The sequence below is a fragment of the Suillus paluster genome, assembly GCF_016628075.1.
Source record: "Suillus paluster strain FC165 chromosome Unknown EDB91scaffold_104, whole genome shotgun sequence".
Taxonomy (NCBI): Eukaryota; Fungi; Basidiomycota; class Agaricomycetes; order Boletales; family Suillaceae; genus Suillus; species Suillus paluster.
In genome coordinates, this window is record NW_024537664.1 from 98012 (window position 1) to 112906 (window position 14895).

A 14895-nucleotide genomic window follows, 5' to 3' on the forward strand; every position below is an offset into this window, starting at 1 on the left:
CAAGGTCCACCGTCGAACTGAGCATCATCAGTTGAAGGTGGATCCCAGCACCCGTGTGGTCCATGATAAAGGAACCAGACCATTAAGACGTTAGCTATCCTCACCAATTTAAAAGGAACAATTGGCGATTTTCAGGAGCAATAACAGTTCCGCCACTCGCAGGATCCACGAACCCCTATGGACTACTGGATTCACGGCAAAGAGTAAGGTGCCTATGGAAGCATGGTGGGATTTCCGTTTTATCATTATTACCAAACTCACTGAATGAGGCACGTCAGACCAACGTCAGACTGGTCAAAAGTCTACTACTATACAGGTGTCTTGGGTATCTTGCTTTCATGGCGTATCCTCCAAGGCATGAGGCTACACCGCTGAAGTGCCTATCCCTGCCTGCTGCCATGAGCTTCACGATCAGCAGTGTTCGCAAGGAAACGAGCCGCCATGGGTGTCATGGCGCTGCGGGAACGTTTACCCGGTTAAGTTTTTGTCTGATGTCTCATGGTAGTCATTTCGAGTGCACACCAGACAAAGAGAGGTGGTAAACCACCCAGGTCAGGATTTTTATTGTCGCCAAGAACTGAAGCCACCACACTCCAGAAGTATAACACGCCGTTATAAGAGCTATAGAATGCCATCAGGTGCGTCTCGCTGTCAAGATAGTGACTGCTCACACATCGTCGAAAAGACAATAGAAATGGTGAGGGATAGAGCCCTCTTTGACGCTGGGGCAGTCTTATATAGTGCGCTGTAATTAAGTATGCCATGTTAGTTGGTTAGGGTTCTGCTGCATGCACGGAGATTACGTAGAGGTGATCTGTATGGATGTTACCTGATACACCATCGATGCACTTTTCAGTTCGAAATGAAAGACATGCATATACGCATATGGGCTACGGTTCCACAAAAACCTTAGTTCCCTGATAACCCTGAAATACATTAGTAGATGGATAGAAACGAGTTAGAAACGTGGTGAGTATTGCCAAATCGCTCGGGAGAACATCCAAGGAGAAGCTGTGGTTCTTAGCGCTCTACTTACAATTGAGATCCATAAACGGCAGATTGCGAATGCTATGATGAATGGCGCTTGTGGGGTACATCTAGCACTAGGGTTCACTCCAACTCCGAACAAAAAGGATAATACAGGAGTTTCATATCCGCGACCGAAACGTGCCTTAGTAATAGAGTGCCAGAGTCAGGAAGTGATGGTGGACAGAACTGAATGGTTCCATCCGTCTCGGGACATGCGACACAAGAACCGAATCTGAGACCTGAGACTAGGTGTAAAGGCAATCAGCGGCGCTGCAAGTAACCGAGTTGAAGCAGCTGCGCGTGGGTGCGTTTCCCAGGTGGCTTGAACTGCATATGATGTCCCGCTGGGTGGCGTTGGGTGAGGCTAAGCAGCCCACCCCTGTGGTCTTGGGAATAAGATAAGTTAGGAAGACACAGCCTACTACTTACAACGGTTCCATTGAATAAATTTCGTACACAACGATGGCTGACAGGTCCCATACTGTATATGCGTTGGAAGGATGTGGGGCAGAGGTGATGTCTAATATGCAATAAACGCGACAAATGGATGAAAGTATTGCAAGACTCCAAGGATGGGAAATACAGTAGTACGTGTAAAAACATACACCACCGACCACCATCAATCACACTAACCCTGAGGCGGGTGATCTGAACAAATGTAAGCAACTGCAAATGCAACCCCAGCTCTTAGATGCAGTACTCACTCAGACAAGACGACGCGAGTCGCAATTCGCACGCCCTCTTTCCCGCGCTCTGTCGTGCCACCGATGGGTATTCTGATACAGCCACCGCGTGCGATCAGGTGAGGGTGGTATGTCCTTGACCAGAATACGATATCTCACCTATGAGGTGTGTTGAATGTTGGAATCACTGCGCGGCTAGATGCCATTGTCCTGCACGAAAGGTAAAGATGAGGGTGTGGGAAGGATGAAAAAGAGCGTCATACATAACGCAGGCCGCTGAAAAGACTCGGTCAGAGAATATACAGAACGATTGGATTCGACGTAAGTACCAGGGTAGGCAAAGAAGATATTCATGATATCTTGTTGTGACGCATCAATTAACATAGAACCTTGGACGGACACGTGTGTGCTTGCTCACAATTGAAGTTCAGCCAGGAAAAGATCTGTGGGGCGTATTTCAGTGAAAAAAATGTAGGCAGATAAGAAGAACGTACAAGCGGTATGACACTAGCTAAGAACGTGATGAAGAAGTAGATTATGCCCTGGCTACGCAGAGTTGTCCAGAGCGAAGACGAAGACGATCGCGAAAGGCCGAGCATGGTCAGTATCAGCAGTAGAAGATCAAAGATCATGGCTGAATTGGCGTTTGAGTGCTTCCACTTTGATATTACGAGAAATTTCACTCACTGTACGTGGACGTAGCAGCAGAATATGTAGGGTTTACGACTAAGAATCCACAGAAGGAGGAAGATGATGAGACTTGCGTATCCTTCGAGTCTGTTACGGAGGTCAGTACCTTGTGATGGTACATGTGCGAATGATGCATGCCGAGTGTCAATGTGAACCAGTGCCCTAGGGTCACTAGTGCTAATAAGAGACAGACAGAACGATTGCCCCTCCAAATGGCCCATCTTAGTGGCGTTGTATAAGCGGAATCCAACCCCAAAGAACACGAGACTCACGTCCGAACCATGAGGTTCATGGATGCACAAGCCACAACGACGTTGTCAGAGAACTGGGGATACGAATATCAAAAAGGGTCATCAACAGTGGACAGACACCCTACCGCCAAGAATTTTAACACACCTATAGAATTGAGGAGCGTAAGGGGAAACGTGGTGGTCAACTATGATGCTCACAATCGCAATCAATATGTGGCGCAACGGCAACACTCAACACAGCACTAAAACTTGGTGTGAATAGAAGTACAAGGTACATTGTAGACTCGAACTGACGACAGGATGACTGTAATGAGAAAGAATATTCGACCAGTCAAGTACGAAACCTGAATATTCGATTCGACGCACGTGAAGAAAATTACTGAAGACAGAATGCATGCATATGCTCACCATATGCCATTGAAATGAAAGCTGCCGTCGAAGTAAAGCATTTTCGACGTGGCAAGAGTGTAAACACTCCCACCTTTCATATCAATCTTCTACGTCAGCATGCTTCATCGATATTTAACGGCAGTACAAGCGCACCCGTATAATCCCAGCATGAGAAACGTGACATCAACGAAAGCCAAGCTGCAACTCTCGATCACTTCTGGATCCTGCCAATCGATCATCTTCGTGATGGTCTAGACAGATGATCTATGCCTGCGGCGGCGCACCGAACGGGAGAAGTTGTGGAGGCTGTCCAAACAAATGAATTTGAGTCGTTGCAGTCGGAGGGAGAGGAAGATAGGATGAGAATGATTGGAAAGCACTTGATCTCCTGTACAGCCCGATATTTCCCATCAAACAGTTTATCCGATGTTGTAAGTACATATGGGAAGGAATGAGAACGAGTGGGCCAAACCCTGGGAGGCAAGTTGCTCGCTGATACTGGTTTGGACGGATGGTCACACCGCTGCCAGTTCAAACTTCATCTGCACCGGTGCTGTTTGAGTAGCCATGAATTGACAATGGAGAGTTCAATGATTCGGTATTCAACGTCAACCATCAAGTTTTCATGTTATCATGAATTTTCCAAGGGAGTGATAGGTGGGAAAACGGGAAGAGTCAAGAGTCAGAAGTGGCGCCGGCTAAGCTGATTTCTAAATTCTGACCAACACCGTTACACTCACATAGTGGCAGTTGAACATATCGGCAGCGTACATACGTACGTTTATGCACATACACAACTCAAGGATCCCCAATCAACCATCTTGTTTTCAACCTCGAAAAGAAGGGAGAGGCACCTGGCGCTTATAGCCAATGGCCGATACAGTGGCGGAGCATGCAAGTTATCTCCTTCCATAGAGGAATTGGAACGCACTTACTTCTGTTCCAGTTTTGACCAAGGTTGAAGATTCCTGGAGGCGCATGCTACATAAAACTTTGAGTGTTCCACAGTCTCGAGTCTCCCCTAGGCAGACAATAAGAAGACAGCTCTAAATGCTCACCCCCAACCAGCTGTCCGAGTCTGCATTTTACTTAGTGCATCTCATAGTACTGAGTGCGCCAGACTTTTTCTCATAATCAACTCACAACTTGAACCACGCCTATTTGAGGGCTATCCTTAAGGCCTGTCAATTGGATGACAGCCTTGCGTGACGCGGATAGCCAAGTATTACTTAGTTTTCGGGGGGCAGATCCTCACTGACGCCGTAAGTAACGAGATATTAGAGCTTTATGGTTCAACTTGGGAGTCGAGCTCCGAATCATGAATCGGAACGGGATACTCTACGCGTTACTCATTTACCGAAATGCAAACGTGCAGGCTATATCAAATACCCACATATACTGACGGACCAGGAATCTGCTGCTGAATCCTTCGCCCGCAGCAATGTCGGATCGTCCTCTGCTCGTGGCACGCAACTACAGCTACAGTCCCCACTATGGTGCCCCTGGCAGAAGCTGTGATGACGGTCCAGCACTTCCTGAGCAAAACAGAACAATCGTGGAGAAGAGGCTCCTCCGTAAGTTGGACCTTCGAGTAGCATTCCTGATTCTGGTTTACATCATGAACTTTGTGAGTTGGTGCACCTAGTGTTTCATTTATTGCCTAAACCTAAACTTTTTGCATAGATGGACCGCACTAATATAGCGTACGTGGCCCTTCGAAATTACTTACTTGGAATGTGTATGTTAACCGCCCACTCGCAAGTGCAGCGAGGCTGCGTGGTTTTGAGGAGGACCTTGGCATGATGGGGAACCAATTTAATACACTCACCAGCATCCTTTACGTGGGGTATTTCTTGACACAAGCTCCTTCGTATGTACCAGCACATTATCCTTTTGTGGCATACCCGAGAATTCACATCAAAAGCAACATGTTCTTAGATCGCATGAAAAGGCCATCACTGTACCTCTCAAGTTGCATGGCGATATGGGGTGCTATCACCGTGTTTATTGGTATGTACATCTTTCACTTAATTAACATTGACTGACGAGGGTCATGGAAGGTTTAGCTCGAACGTTGGTGTCTATCACTCTTGCTACGCTCGAGTTAACGTTGCTTCAGGTATCATACCGCTCTTATCTTACGCTTCTTGATTGGATTTGTAGAGGCAGCGTTCTTTCCCGGAGCTGCATTCCTTCTTTCACGATGGTATGATTGCCCCATACCTCCGAACAATATGTATTGAAAATTTTCTAGGTACAAGCGCAATGAGCTAGAGTTACGCACAGCACTTCTTGCTTGCGGCGGCCAAGTCAGTAATGCTTTTGGTGCCCTTATGGCGTCAGGAATTTTGTCAGGCCTAGATGGTACCCTAGGTTTTACAGGATGGAGGTCTGAGGCGAAATACACATGCTTTCAAAAGCAGAAATGTTCTGACTTTGCTATTGCAGGTGGCTCTTCTTTGTGGAGGGTACTTTGACTGTTGTGGTTGCAGTGTCTGCAATCTGGATTATACCAGATTTTCCGTCAATGCCGAGCGTCTGGCTTTTGTCTGACGAACAAATCCTGGCCAAACGACGGATGGAGGAGGAAGTTACGACCGGAAACAAAGGCAAGCCCGTAGAAGGCTGGTCTGGTCTCGCCGAGGCTCTTATGGATTGGAGGGTATGGTGGCTCGGTGCTGTTCGCACCTTGACAGACGCTTCTTTGTCATTTGTCATTTTTTCCCGACGCTATCTGCGACGATGGGGTACAGCGCGACTGTCAGTCTCTTACTCTGCGCACCTCCGTGGATTTTGGGAACTGCAACTTTATTTCTTGTAGCCAGGTAAGTGTTTACTTGGCAGACTCGATAAGTGAATTAACGATAGTCAAGGCACTCCGATGCAACTGGTGATCGCTTTTGGCATATCACTGGCCCTCTACTCGTCGGCATTGTGGGGTTTATCATTTCCATTTCAACTATGCATACGGCCGTTCGATATCTGGCCCTGTACGAACATTCCCTTCCTTAGTTTGCAATTCACGGGCTTACGTGCTCCGTGAAGATTTTTTATGACTCAGGCCACAGTTGCCTCTGTTGTCTTGTTGACCTGGGTCATGAATACCTTTTCCCAGTCACAGTCCAAACGCGCTGCAGCCATCGCACTAATAAACTCCATGTCAGCGTTTGGCTACATCGGTGTACCGTCAGTTCACAACAACCTCGTGCTCTATGTTGCCACTGACGCCGTCACAGGTACTTCTGGCCGTCCAGTTGGGGACCTTCATACGTGAACTCATATCTCATTTGCATCTTGACAAGCATCATGCCTATTATAATGTGCTGGATATTTAGGGAGCACCTTTCCCGGTGCAATGAAGCTGCTGAAGCCGAAGAGCGAGCTCTAGGGCTGTCCAAGGGCTTTAGATATCTCCTATAGCACTCGTTGCTCAACTGTCCCCCAGAAGCGGTGTTCAGTTGGTGCTCGGTGGGGTTTGCCTATGATAGGTCAAGGAGTGGTGGTGGGTCCAAACACATTAATGGACGAACATGTCGCCGATTTTCCGGCTCTTGTCTGAACGTTGTCAAATGTACAGATCTACTTACATACTTGAGTATTGTCAGTGCGTTTGTGCCAAGCATGGGGTGCGGTTAAAATTACGCGTCACAAAAATGGCATACACATTGTACCCCTGTTCGAGTCGCTCCTCCATGGTGAATTACGTCGTGCATAATGGGGGATGTCTGCGTCCACTGTCCTGTGTTGTAATAACGAACCTCGTGACTCCTACGGTATCCATCATTGGCCGTGCGGTGCTGTGTGGTAAGAAGACGCCTTTATCCTTTTTTCCTTGATACCAGACTCCATGTGCAATCAGAACCTCGGAATCTCTGATGACGACCTCATCCTGCGAATGTTCTCCGTGACTTCCTTGTCCTCATGACCACATGTCACCGCGCCCGTATTTGCATCAACACTGTATACAACTTGCATGTTCCCGGTGATCATATCAAGGTGATGAGCCAAATCTCCGCCTAGCAGGATCCAAGTACCGTCTGTGGAAGTGCACGCGGGGATGTTGATATGCCCGTCAGCGTGCCCTGCAATGAACAAGCCTAAGTGACATTCCTTCCATTATCATGCATGTAGCAGAGGAGAGGAGAACCTGATGCATAAACGGTACACATGCTACCGTCACCGAAAATATCCATTGCGCGGGTAGGATCCGATTGCCACGTTTAGGTCAGAAACTGTGACGAAGCGTAGTGGTCTTCCGATAGACGAATTGATTGAAATAATATAGGATTGCGGAAGGAACCAATCTCCAGACCCAAGGCTTTCTTCGATCCTTCTCCGAAGACAAACTCGGCAGTCGCAAATCTCCAGCGCTGTGGGGAGCCGGGTTGGGTGATTAATACCATCTCAAACCCTGAATGACTCACTGGTTCGAATGGAGGCGACTCAGGACTACATACCACAACAACGGAGAATGGGCCGATGCGTCAGCTGAATGGCCATGTCTCCACGACAATTCTTGATAACGCAATACGTCACGCTGGTTACCTGTTTCACACCAAACCAAGGGACCTCGATGGTAGGCTGAAGCTCTCCAAATAGTTGAGTCGGGAATGGTTTTCCGGAAGTGCGAAGTCCCTAGCACCCCAGCTTAGTGATAATGATCGATGATGTCTAGATCTAGGCAGAAGTTGGTAGAGCGTATTTATCGGATAACAAACAATGCATTGACAAGACGAACGTTCTTTGGCAACTTGAAGACTTTGTGGACAAGGTTGAAAGCAGGCATTCAACGACCTGCAAGTATTCACACCCCAACTGGGTTGTAGTACATGTTTGCGAAAGCGTTTGTAGTGTGCACTCAGCATTTACCCATTCGTGCCATGAATGCTGCCTGGAAAGCGAGGATGAATGGACACGAACCGATAGCTTAGTCAATTTCAACTCTCATTTCCGCGGATCTGGGTAGACACGTCAAAGCACGTAGATCGCCACCGTTTCCCGATGGTGACCGACGTCGAACTGCAGCTTTCAAAACCAAACGCTTAACCCCATCTGCCTCTGACAAATGCGTGAGCACTAAGGATCGGAACTGGCAGTACAACCTTGGCTGTTGCGGTGCGTTGGCAGGAGGGCTAGTCGCAAACCGGCCTTGCGGGCCTATATTGCTGTCCAGCAACGTTGAGAAGGAACGTGCGAATAGGATACCATAGGATACCTCGCCAAAAAGCATAGCTAGACACGTTCTGGCGAAACATAACTAGATCCAAGCTCTCCGGGAAGATCATATGCACATGGCCAATGACTTTCAGGTTCAAACCCCGACAGTCTGAGTTCCGATACTGGACAGTCAATCAATTAATCACATTTACTTACTACTTTACTGTCGCTATCTGTGGCGCAACCGCACTGCCCATTGCATGAACGTGAACGTGCAGACACTGTGCCAAGTACTAGTATGTGCTACACTTAGATCATTAGGTAATAGGTGCTATGCAAGACTGACGTTGGTGGAACGTAGTGTTTTAATTTCATCAGGGAACAGCTTGCCTCTCGATCGGGGCTCGTTCCCTAGAGATCTTATAATAGCATCAATAGGCATCTATCAGCAAGAATACGTGAGTTTCCATCGTCAACGGTGTCTACTGAGCAAATTGGCTTCGAAACCACCTGAAGGCGTGAACAAGTTCCAGACAACACGTGTCCGAAGCTTACTAGTGTGATGTATAACTTCCACAGTTTGCATGTGAGTATGAGCTCCTGAACAACGCACAGGATCAGTGATCTGTATCTTTTCTTGTATTCCCACTGCAGTGTGCCAATCAGGACTTCTAGAGCAACGGCATCAATGCTTGGCATCTGATGCTCAGGCTCATAAGTTAGAACGGTAAGGTTCTCGATGCCCACAGACATGATGATGAGTAGCTCCACTGGTGCACCGTTTTATCTCGTTGCTGACGATACGCGTACGCTGTCTGCATTACAGAGTGCTCATTATCTAGAAATAGCATGCTTCACACTTCTGGTCTACGATCTACTGACTACCTTCGGAGAAGAGGTGTGTGACGGCTCATAGCGTTGTTGAGACTTCACTACATCATATACGCATCTCAGGTTGAGTACTTCTGGTCGGGCCCATGGAGCATGTCGCGTGTTTTGTTTTTCTCGGTGGGCCCTTCATCTTCTCTCTAAAGTAAGCCTTTATCTGAAGGCTGCTTCAGAACCGATATCTTCCATTAGCTGTCATGATGTAGGTCCAATCAACTACCGCTAAGGGACTGACCTGACTTTTACCTGGTTCCGCACATCCAAGACCAACGAATACCGGTGAGTATTGCGATCCTTGGTTTCAATCGTCCAATGAAGCGATCGACTCTCTCAGCGTTGTTTGGGACCGAGATATCAGCTCAGGTTTGGTAGATTGTTCTCTACGATTGCACGCGCTAATTAAGTCGTATCACAATCGATGATACTTTTAGTCGTAAGGCTGAACTTGTCCTTGTTAACGGTCCACGTGAACTAATTATTGTTTAAGGTGCACTTCGTTGATTCGCGCTACATTTGAGCTTTCAATCATTGCACTTTGCATCAACCAAGGTTCTAGTGATCTCATACAAGTTACTGTGGCTTGGCTAAAATTTTACAATACCAGGGATCCTCCTCCTGCGCGTGTGGTACATGTACTCCCATAGTGTCATTGTACGAGCCGTTGCATGCGTCAGCTATGCAGCATGCACTTTATCGTCCCTCATAATGCTGGCCTTGAATCTTCAGTTCCTGGAGTCATCCGCAAAATCTCTGCAAATTCAGAGGAAGATATCAGACATTCCAGGATGTTCCGCGCCTGCCCCATCGATGATATGGACAGTTTTTGTTCCAAGTACTATCATCCATACAATTTTGTTTGTGTTCACAATCGCGCGAGTCGCGAAGGTCTCACATGATTTTCGGATGGATCAATTGATGCGGCGTCTCGTACGCGAGTGAGTTCCATTCCGTGAGCAGGATTTTCACCACACTCACTGATTATTCAGTGGTGGCCTTGTCTTCTTCGTTTCGATGGGTGAATGACAAATTAATTTCTTCCACTGACCAGCGTACTAAACAGTACACAGCTTCGGCGATATTTTCCGTAGTCGGTGCCCGTTTAACCACAAATCCTGTCGTAAGTCATCCATACTTTCTTCGCTCACGTAGCGCTTAATGCTCGGAGCTCACAGATCAATGGACCAGCAACGTGGTCAAAGTGAGTTCTTCTGCACCTGCGTGTATTATCGCTCTATGCTAAGCAGCGTTACTATTTAGCTCACAGTTGGCGATAAGCGCGGTTGCGGTGTCTCGGCTTATGCTCAGCATACGGTCCCTCGCTGGGAAGTTGAGGATTAATCAACATTGGTTATTCAACCCGTCTGAGCTCAGCAGGGTAAAGTGGAGGGATGTCTCTGGTGATTATGGCCGTTGCATCGTGATCGAGATGGACACGCATGAACCAGTAACACAAGAAGTATAAAGTTGGTTGTGACGTTGTGTACTCGACGGGTATTTGTCGGAGTCCGGAATTCGGATAGAAACTTAAACCCATACTAGGTTAGATATTCCCGCAATGCATCCAACCCAAATTTTTGTGCAGAACTGCAGAGACTGACAGTGTGATATAATGGCGACACTTCTTCCTCCTCCGAAAAGACCAAAGCTATATCACGGCGTCGCAGAGCCTGAGCCTGAGCCTCTGAAAGCATCGCCCAATGTCGTGGTTCAATTTGTGAACGAGCACGATGGGACACCGATAGCACCTGCGGTGAACCTCCCAGCGAATGTTGCACGGGAGGGCCTTGAAGTACTCGTCAATCAGTTGCGCACAAAGGTTAGGCACTTGCTCTATCATCGGTTGGTACTCCTTCTAAAAGTTGACTGTGATCCAGGATGACGATGAACATGTACCATTTGCTTTTCATGTTGCTCTACCTGAGGAGGCGATGAAACCAAATGCTCCAACGCGAATCGTGATATCTAGGTCGATAGAAACGGATGTTCTTGGACATGCATCTCATGCGTTCTCAGAAGAAGACGTACTGGTAGTACGCTGCGCTCCACAGTCTGTATTCAAGGTTCGCCCAGCTACTCGATGTTCCACAACACTTTCAGGTATGTTGATTGCCTATTGGGTCGCATCGATAAAATTTGATGTTATTGTGGTATCAGGGCATTCGTCCCCAATACTATGCGCTTCATTCTCCCCTACAGGCAACCTACTAGCGACTGGTTCAGGCGATACTCATGTCCGCCTATGGGACCTTCATACTGAAACACCATCACACACGCTGACCGGTCACACTGGATGGGTACTATGTGTGGAGTGGGATCCACTAGAACGCAAACTGGCAAGTGGTGGCCACGATGGTCATGTAAGACTATGGGATCCAAAAACTGGAAAACCGCTAGGCGATGCAATGAAGGGCCATTCAAAATGGGTGACATCTTTGGCATGGGAGCCACTACACTTGTGCGTTACTAGCTATGATATCTTCCAATGTTATTCATTTCTGACCCACCAGAAATCCATCTACCCCGCGGGTGGCATCCTCATCTAAGGATGGAACCGTGCGAGTATGGTCGACGGCTACACGAAAACTTGAATACGCACTTGGCGGTCACACTGCCAGCGTAAATGTTGTCAAATGGGGAGGCGGTGGTTTGAATGGTCATGGAGTACTCTACACAGCCAGTAGTGACTGTACAGTCAGAGTATGGGATGCACGAGGGGTAGGCGTATCCTTCCATCTTTACCACGCGACCACCTGATACTGTTTTCCAGGGGAAGCAACTTCATATTCTGAAAGACCACGCACATTGGGTAACTACTCTTGCTCTCAACACGGATTTTGTACTTCGCACTGGACCATTCGATCATACCGGAAAACGACCATCGTCGGACGAGGAAGGTAAATTCTCAACTGTGCGAGTTCTCTTTCGTTAGAATTAAATTAACACAAACATCAGCTCAAGCACTTTCTCTCAAAAGATACACTGCACTCGTGTCACGAACGCCAGAGCTACTGATCTCGGGTTCAGATGATCACACACTCTTCCTCTGGTCTTTATTTGCATCTTCGAACGCAGAACCGGGAGGAAAGACTAAACCGTTGACCCGTCTGACTGGTCACCAACGGCAAATATCTCACGTCGCTTTCTCGCCAGATGGTCGGTGGGCAGCTAGCGCTGGGTGGGATAGTGCAGTGCGACTATGGGATTGTTCAGGTAAGTTAGACGGCTGGTGTATGTCTGATGGCAGCTTGATTCATTTCTTCTGCTGCCTCGCAGGTGCTGGGCAGCTGGGCAAGTTTGTGGCTACACTGCGTGGACATGTCGGTCCCGTCTACCGACTTGCCTGGAGCGCAGATTCACGAATGCTGGTGAGCGCCAGCAAGGATGCAACTGTCAAGGTAAGTTCAACATGCACGCGAGGTTTTTCGATTGATGGAAATACCGTTGCGCTAGATTTGGGACCTCAAAACATACAAAATTAAGTCGGACCTTCCTGGTCACACAGACGAGGTCTACTGCGTGGATTTTGTCGCTGATAAGGTTGTGAGTGGTGGCCGCGATCGGACTGTGAAGATGTGAGTTCATGCACCATTTTCGTGCATCTCGGCGCCGACTTTTCTTTGCAGATGGAAGAACTAACTGTACAAAGTTGCTTTGCACTGACGTTGTGTAATGCCCTCATTATCTCGCTGAGGAGTGCCATCGCCATTTTGCGTTGTTACCACATACCGCCAGCTGGATAGTTGATGCTGTCCATTCGTGATCGGTAAAAGATCCTACTGGGCATGAAATGCACGGAAGGCATTTGTTGAAATCCGCATCCCCAAGTCCAGATCTGCGGATACCCGAAGTGCCAGCATGAGTCAGGTGTACTGGTTTTGAACCTATCTAATCCTGGTCATCCACTTTGCACGCACCTAGATACCTCGACGGGTTAGGAAGTGTCTGTATCGTGCCAAGTGCAGCGTACACATACTATGGATCCTCACTGGTGCTCATCCGGAACATTGGCGCTGCATGTGGCTCTCAGCTTGCGAGTATCATCGCGAGTCCCTGAACGTTGATTGTCAAGGAGGATATTTCGGTGGGCTTTGTATCGGGAGTACACGATCATATAGTATCGATATGAGAAGAGCTAAACATTCTGAACTTGTTCCTCCAGCCAGTTCCACAGCTCCGTTCCCTGTTGTGGATCCTGCGCGTCCGCGCGTGTATTTCCAATGCGTGCCCACGGAATAAGATACTGTACAGGATATGAGGTCTCATTCAGTCAGGAGGGAGGGGGGCTAACCCTTCCGTTAAGGTTAGCTCCTTCTGCGGTGGTTCCAGCATATAGCAGCGTGAGCGCGCCATATGATACATCGTGAAATATCAAGTTCTACGATATCGAAATTTAGCTTGGAAAGCTTGAATGTTATATGGTAACATACGCCTAACGTGCGAGCGAAGAAACCGTAATAACGAGAAATCTCGGTTTTGATACTACCAGGGTTGAGCGCGGTTGAGACTACACCCTGGTCACCATATCCCCTGGCTAGCTCAACCGAAAATATGATGTTCCCCTTTTCACGCCGCCTGAGCTAGTGATATATTGAATACAACGGAGACAATGCTTACCGTTTTGCTTTGGCCATAGAGAATCGTGGTGCTCTTGTTTCTCCTGGCGGGAGAGTCCCTGAAAGTGTTGAAGTCTAGACCACTGAACCAGTGGGCATTAGATGCCGTGTTAACAATGCGTGCATTTCCGTCAGGCGACTCCCTAGCAGCCGCAAGAAGAGCTGGCATAACGAGCTTTGTGAAGTAGAAGTGTCCAACAACGTTTGTCCCAAATTGTAGGTCATAACCATCGTCCGTCAGCATCTCAACAGGAGGGTTCATTACTCTTCTGATCACCACGTGAGAGGACAACGAGACAATAGGCTGGGTAACGCTCACGCATTGTTGAACAGGACGTGCAATTGGGGCTCCTTGCTACAAGGATGTTAACGGCTGCTTTGTTGCCTGGCTAAAGCAATGCAAGCCCACCTCAGAAACTCTTCTCCAGCAGCCTTTATGGATTTCAAATTTGCCAAGTTGAGTTGCAACAAAATTGCTTCCTTTCCTGTGTTCTCCCTGAGCTCGCGAATAGCGTCCTCACCCTTGGCCTTGTCACGACAAGCAACATAGACTTTTGCGTTTTTTGTGAGGAGGACCTGAGAATAAATGCGTCAGTATGAAGCAAATACCACGTTGATGGGCCACAGACTCTGGCAGTTTCTTTCCCTATCCCTGCGTTAGCACCCGTGACGAGAACAACCTTCCCCGACATGTCTGGGACGTCGGACGCGTGGTTGCCGGAGGAAAGACTTCGCCAACGAAAGCTGACTAAAGTTGACCCATGATGAGTTATAGATTTAAGAACAGTGATCTCGAGAGTGCGTCCTAGATATCAAAGAATTCAGCTTGGAGAGGAATGCACTAACTTACACAGATGAGTACGACTCCTATCAAGAGTGATGTCATACGCCTTTTGAGATCGGCGCCATGCGACAATCACGCGACTCCACGGCAACAGCGGCAACCCAAAACGAGTGCCGCATGAACTTTATCGAGATAGATACCGTCCAGCATCTGGCTGTTACGCTCAGAAACAAGTTTGGCCTGAGGGGGATTAGAAGGAGAGTTGGGGATCTCTGCCGCGAAAGATTTCGGAGAAACCCACATCAGATTATCTGATGAAGAGCCGGTTGCATTGACACAACCTTGATGGAGCAACTTGGACGGAGGCGGCGGGAGAGAAGGAGTGAGAGGGCAGGAAGCCTGATGGTTGG

General features: G+C 48.0%; 7 protein-coding genes across 7 annotated transcripts; 3 read left to right on the forward strand and 4 right to left on the reverse strand.

Moving 5' to 3' along the window:
- Window positions 1-1417: 1417 nt before the first annotated feature.
- On the reverse strand, window positions 1418-2895 carry EDB91DRAFT_1166186 (uncharacterized protein; the record flags this gene model as incomplete). The annotated part of the gene is made up of 11 exons (XM_041319982.1): window positions 2852-2895; window positions 2779-2798; window positions 2675-2727; window positions 2541-2623; window positions 2400-2489; window positions 2207-2346; window positions 2131-2155; window positions 2042-2071; window positions 1976-1988; window positions 1734-1922; window positions 1418-1677 (listed from the first exon to the last, which is right to left on the reverse strand). Coding segments are annotated over exons 3-10 (452 nt in total), but the record flags the coding sequence as incomplete, so codon positions are not given.
- Window positions 2601-3765, reverse strand: EDB91DRAFT_1166196 (uncharacterized protein). Its single transcript, XM_041319983.1, has 7 exons — window positions 3197-3765; window positions 3020-3134; window positions 2948-2957; window positions 2852-2895; window positions 2779-2798; window positions 2675-2727; window positions 2601-2623 (listed from the first exon to the last, which is right to left on the reverse strand). The coding sequence occupies exons 1-4, from the start codon at window positions 3280-3282 to the stop codon at window positions 2885-2887; spliced, it is 222 nt and encodes a 73-aa protein (XP_041171399.1). The 5' UTR covers window positions 3283-3765; the 3' UTR covers window positions 2601-2623; window positions 2675-2727; window positions 2779-2798; window positions 2852-2884.
- A 719-nt stretch (window positions 3766-4484) lies between these two features.
- EDB91DRAFT_1350499 (MFS general substrate transporter) lies at window positions 4485-6647 on the forward strand (the record flags this gene model as incomplete). Its single annotated transcript, XM_041326070.1, has 11 exons — window positions 4485-4670; window positions 4727-4746; window positions 4806-5053; window positions 5104-5116; window positions 5163-5249; window positions 5298-5432; window positions 5492-5749; window positions 5797-5868; window positions 5917-6033; window positions 6089-6229; window positions 6280-6647. 11 exons carry the CDS (start codon window positions 4485-4487, stop codon window positions 6461-6463), a joined length of 1461 nt encoding a protein of 486 aa, XP_041171400.1. The 3' UTR covers window positions 6464-6647.
- A 251-nt stretch (window positions 6648-6898) lies between these two features.
- EDB91DRAFT_1339631 (uncharacterized protein) lies at window positions 6899-8953 on the reverse strand (the record flags this gene model as incomplete). Its single annotated transcript, XM_041325683.1, has 10 exons — window positions 6899-7125; window positions 7344-7413; window positions 7468-7492; window positions 7613-7720; window positions 8014-8208; window positions 8249-8382; window positions 8417-8503; window positions 8547-8611; window positions 8659-8710; window positions 8756-8953. The coding sequence occupies 10 exons, from the start codon at window positions 8951-8953 to the stop codon at window positions 6899-6901; spliced, it is 1161 nt and encodes a 386-aa protein (XP_041171401.1).
- Window positions 8743-10668, forward strand: EDB91DRAFT_1166207 (uncharacterized protein). Its single transcript, XM_041319984.1, is given in 14 exon segments — window positions 8743-8764; window positions 8816-8957; window positions 9011-9098; window positions 9155-9208; window positions 9262-9290; window positions 9354-9367; window positions 9423-9451; window positions 9466-9467; window positions 9576-9637; window positions 9693-10023; window positions 10075-10103; window positions 10156-10205; window positions 10261-10286; window positions 10346-10668. The coding sequence occupies 11 exon segments, from the start codon at window positions 9185-9187 to the stop codon at window positions 10548-10550; spliced, it is 801 nt and encodes a 266-aa protein (XP_041171402.1). The 5' UTR covers window positions 8743-8764; window positions 8816-8957; window positions 9011-9098; window positions 9155-9184; the 3' UTR covers window positions 10551-10668.
- Window positions 10669-10697: 29 nt separating this feature from the next.
- On the forward strand, window positions 10698-12913 carry EDB91DRAFT_1263695 (quinon protein alcohol dehydrogenase-like superfamily; the record flags this gene model as incomplete). Its single annotated transcript, XM_041324465.1, has 9 exons — window positions 10698-10904; window positions 10963-11185; window positions 11243-11543; window positions 11596-11803; window positions 11856-11982; window positions 12041-12298; window positions 12362-12483; window positions 12539-12660; window positions 12712-12913. 9 exons carry the CDS (start codon window positions 10698-10700, stop codon window positions 12722-12724), a joined length of 1581 nt encoding a protein of 526 aa, XP_041171403.1. The 3' UTR covers window positions 12725-12913.
- A 307-nt stretch (window positions 12914-13220) lies between these two features.
- Window positions 13221-14675, reverse strand: EDB91DRAFT_1229054 (uncharacterized protein; the record flags this gene model as incomplete). Its single annotated transcript, XM_041321035.1, has 7 exons — window positions 14331-14675; window positions 14111-14277; window positions 14021-14056; window positions 13703-13970; window positions 13516-13647; window positions 13377-13463; window positions 13221-13328 (listed from the first exon to the last, which is right to left on the reverse strand). The coding sequence occupies exons 1-7, from the start codon at window positions 14391-14393 to the stop codon at window positions 13221-13223; spliced, it is 861 nt and encodes a 286-aa protein (XP_041171404.1). The 5' UTR covers window positions 14394-14675.
- Window positions 14676-14895: the final 220 nt, after the last annotated feature.

What these genes read in the sequence shown, in the direction of transcription:
- EDB91DRAFT_1166196 (XM_041319983.1), bottom strand. Translation starts at nt 3,282, where the DNA reads ATGATCGATTGGCAGGATCCAGAAGTGATCGAGAGTTGCAGCTTGGCT. An exon ending in CTCATGCTGGGATTATACGG is followed by an intron (nt 3,135 to 3,196) that starts GTGCGCTTGTAC and finishes TTGATATGAAAG; the next exon opens with GTGGGAGTGTTTACACTCTT.
- EDB91DRAFT_1166207 (XM_041319984.1), top strand. Translation starts at nt 9,185, where the DNA reads ATGTCGCGTGTTTTGTTTTTCTCG. An exon ending in CGCGTGTTTTGTTTTTCTCG is followed by an intron (nt 9,209 to 9,261) that starts GTGGGCCCTTCA and finishes AGGCTGCTTCAG; the next exon opens with AACCGATATCTTCCATTAGC. An exon ending in TGCACTTTGCATCAACCAAG is followed by an intron (nt 9,638 to 9,692) that starts GTTCTAGTGATC and finishes TTACAATACCAG; the next exon opens with GGATCCTCCTCCTGCGCGTG.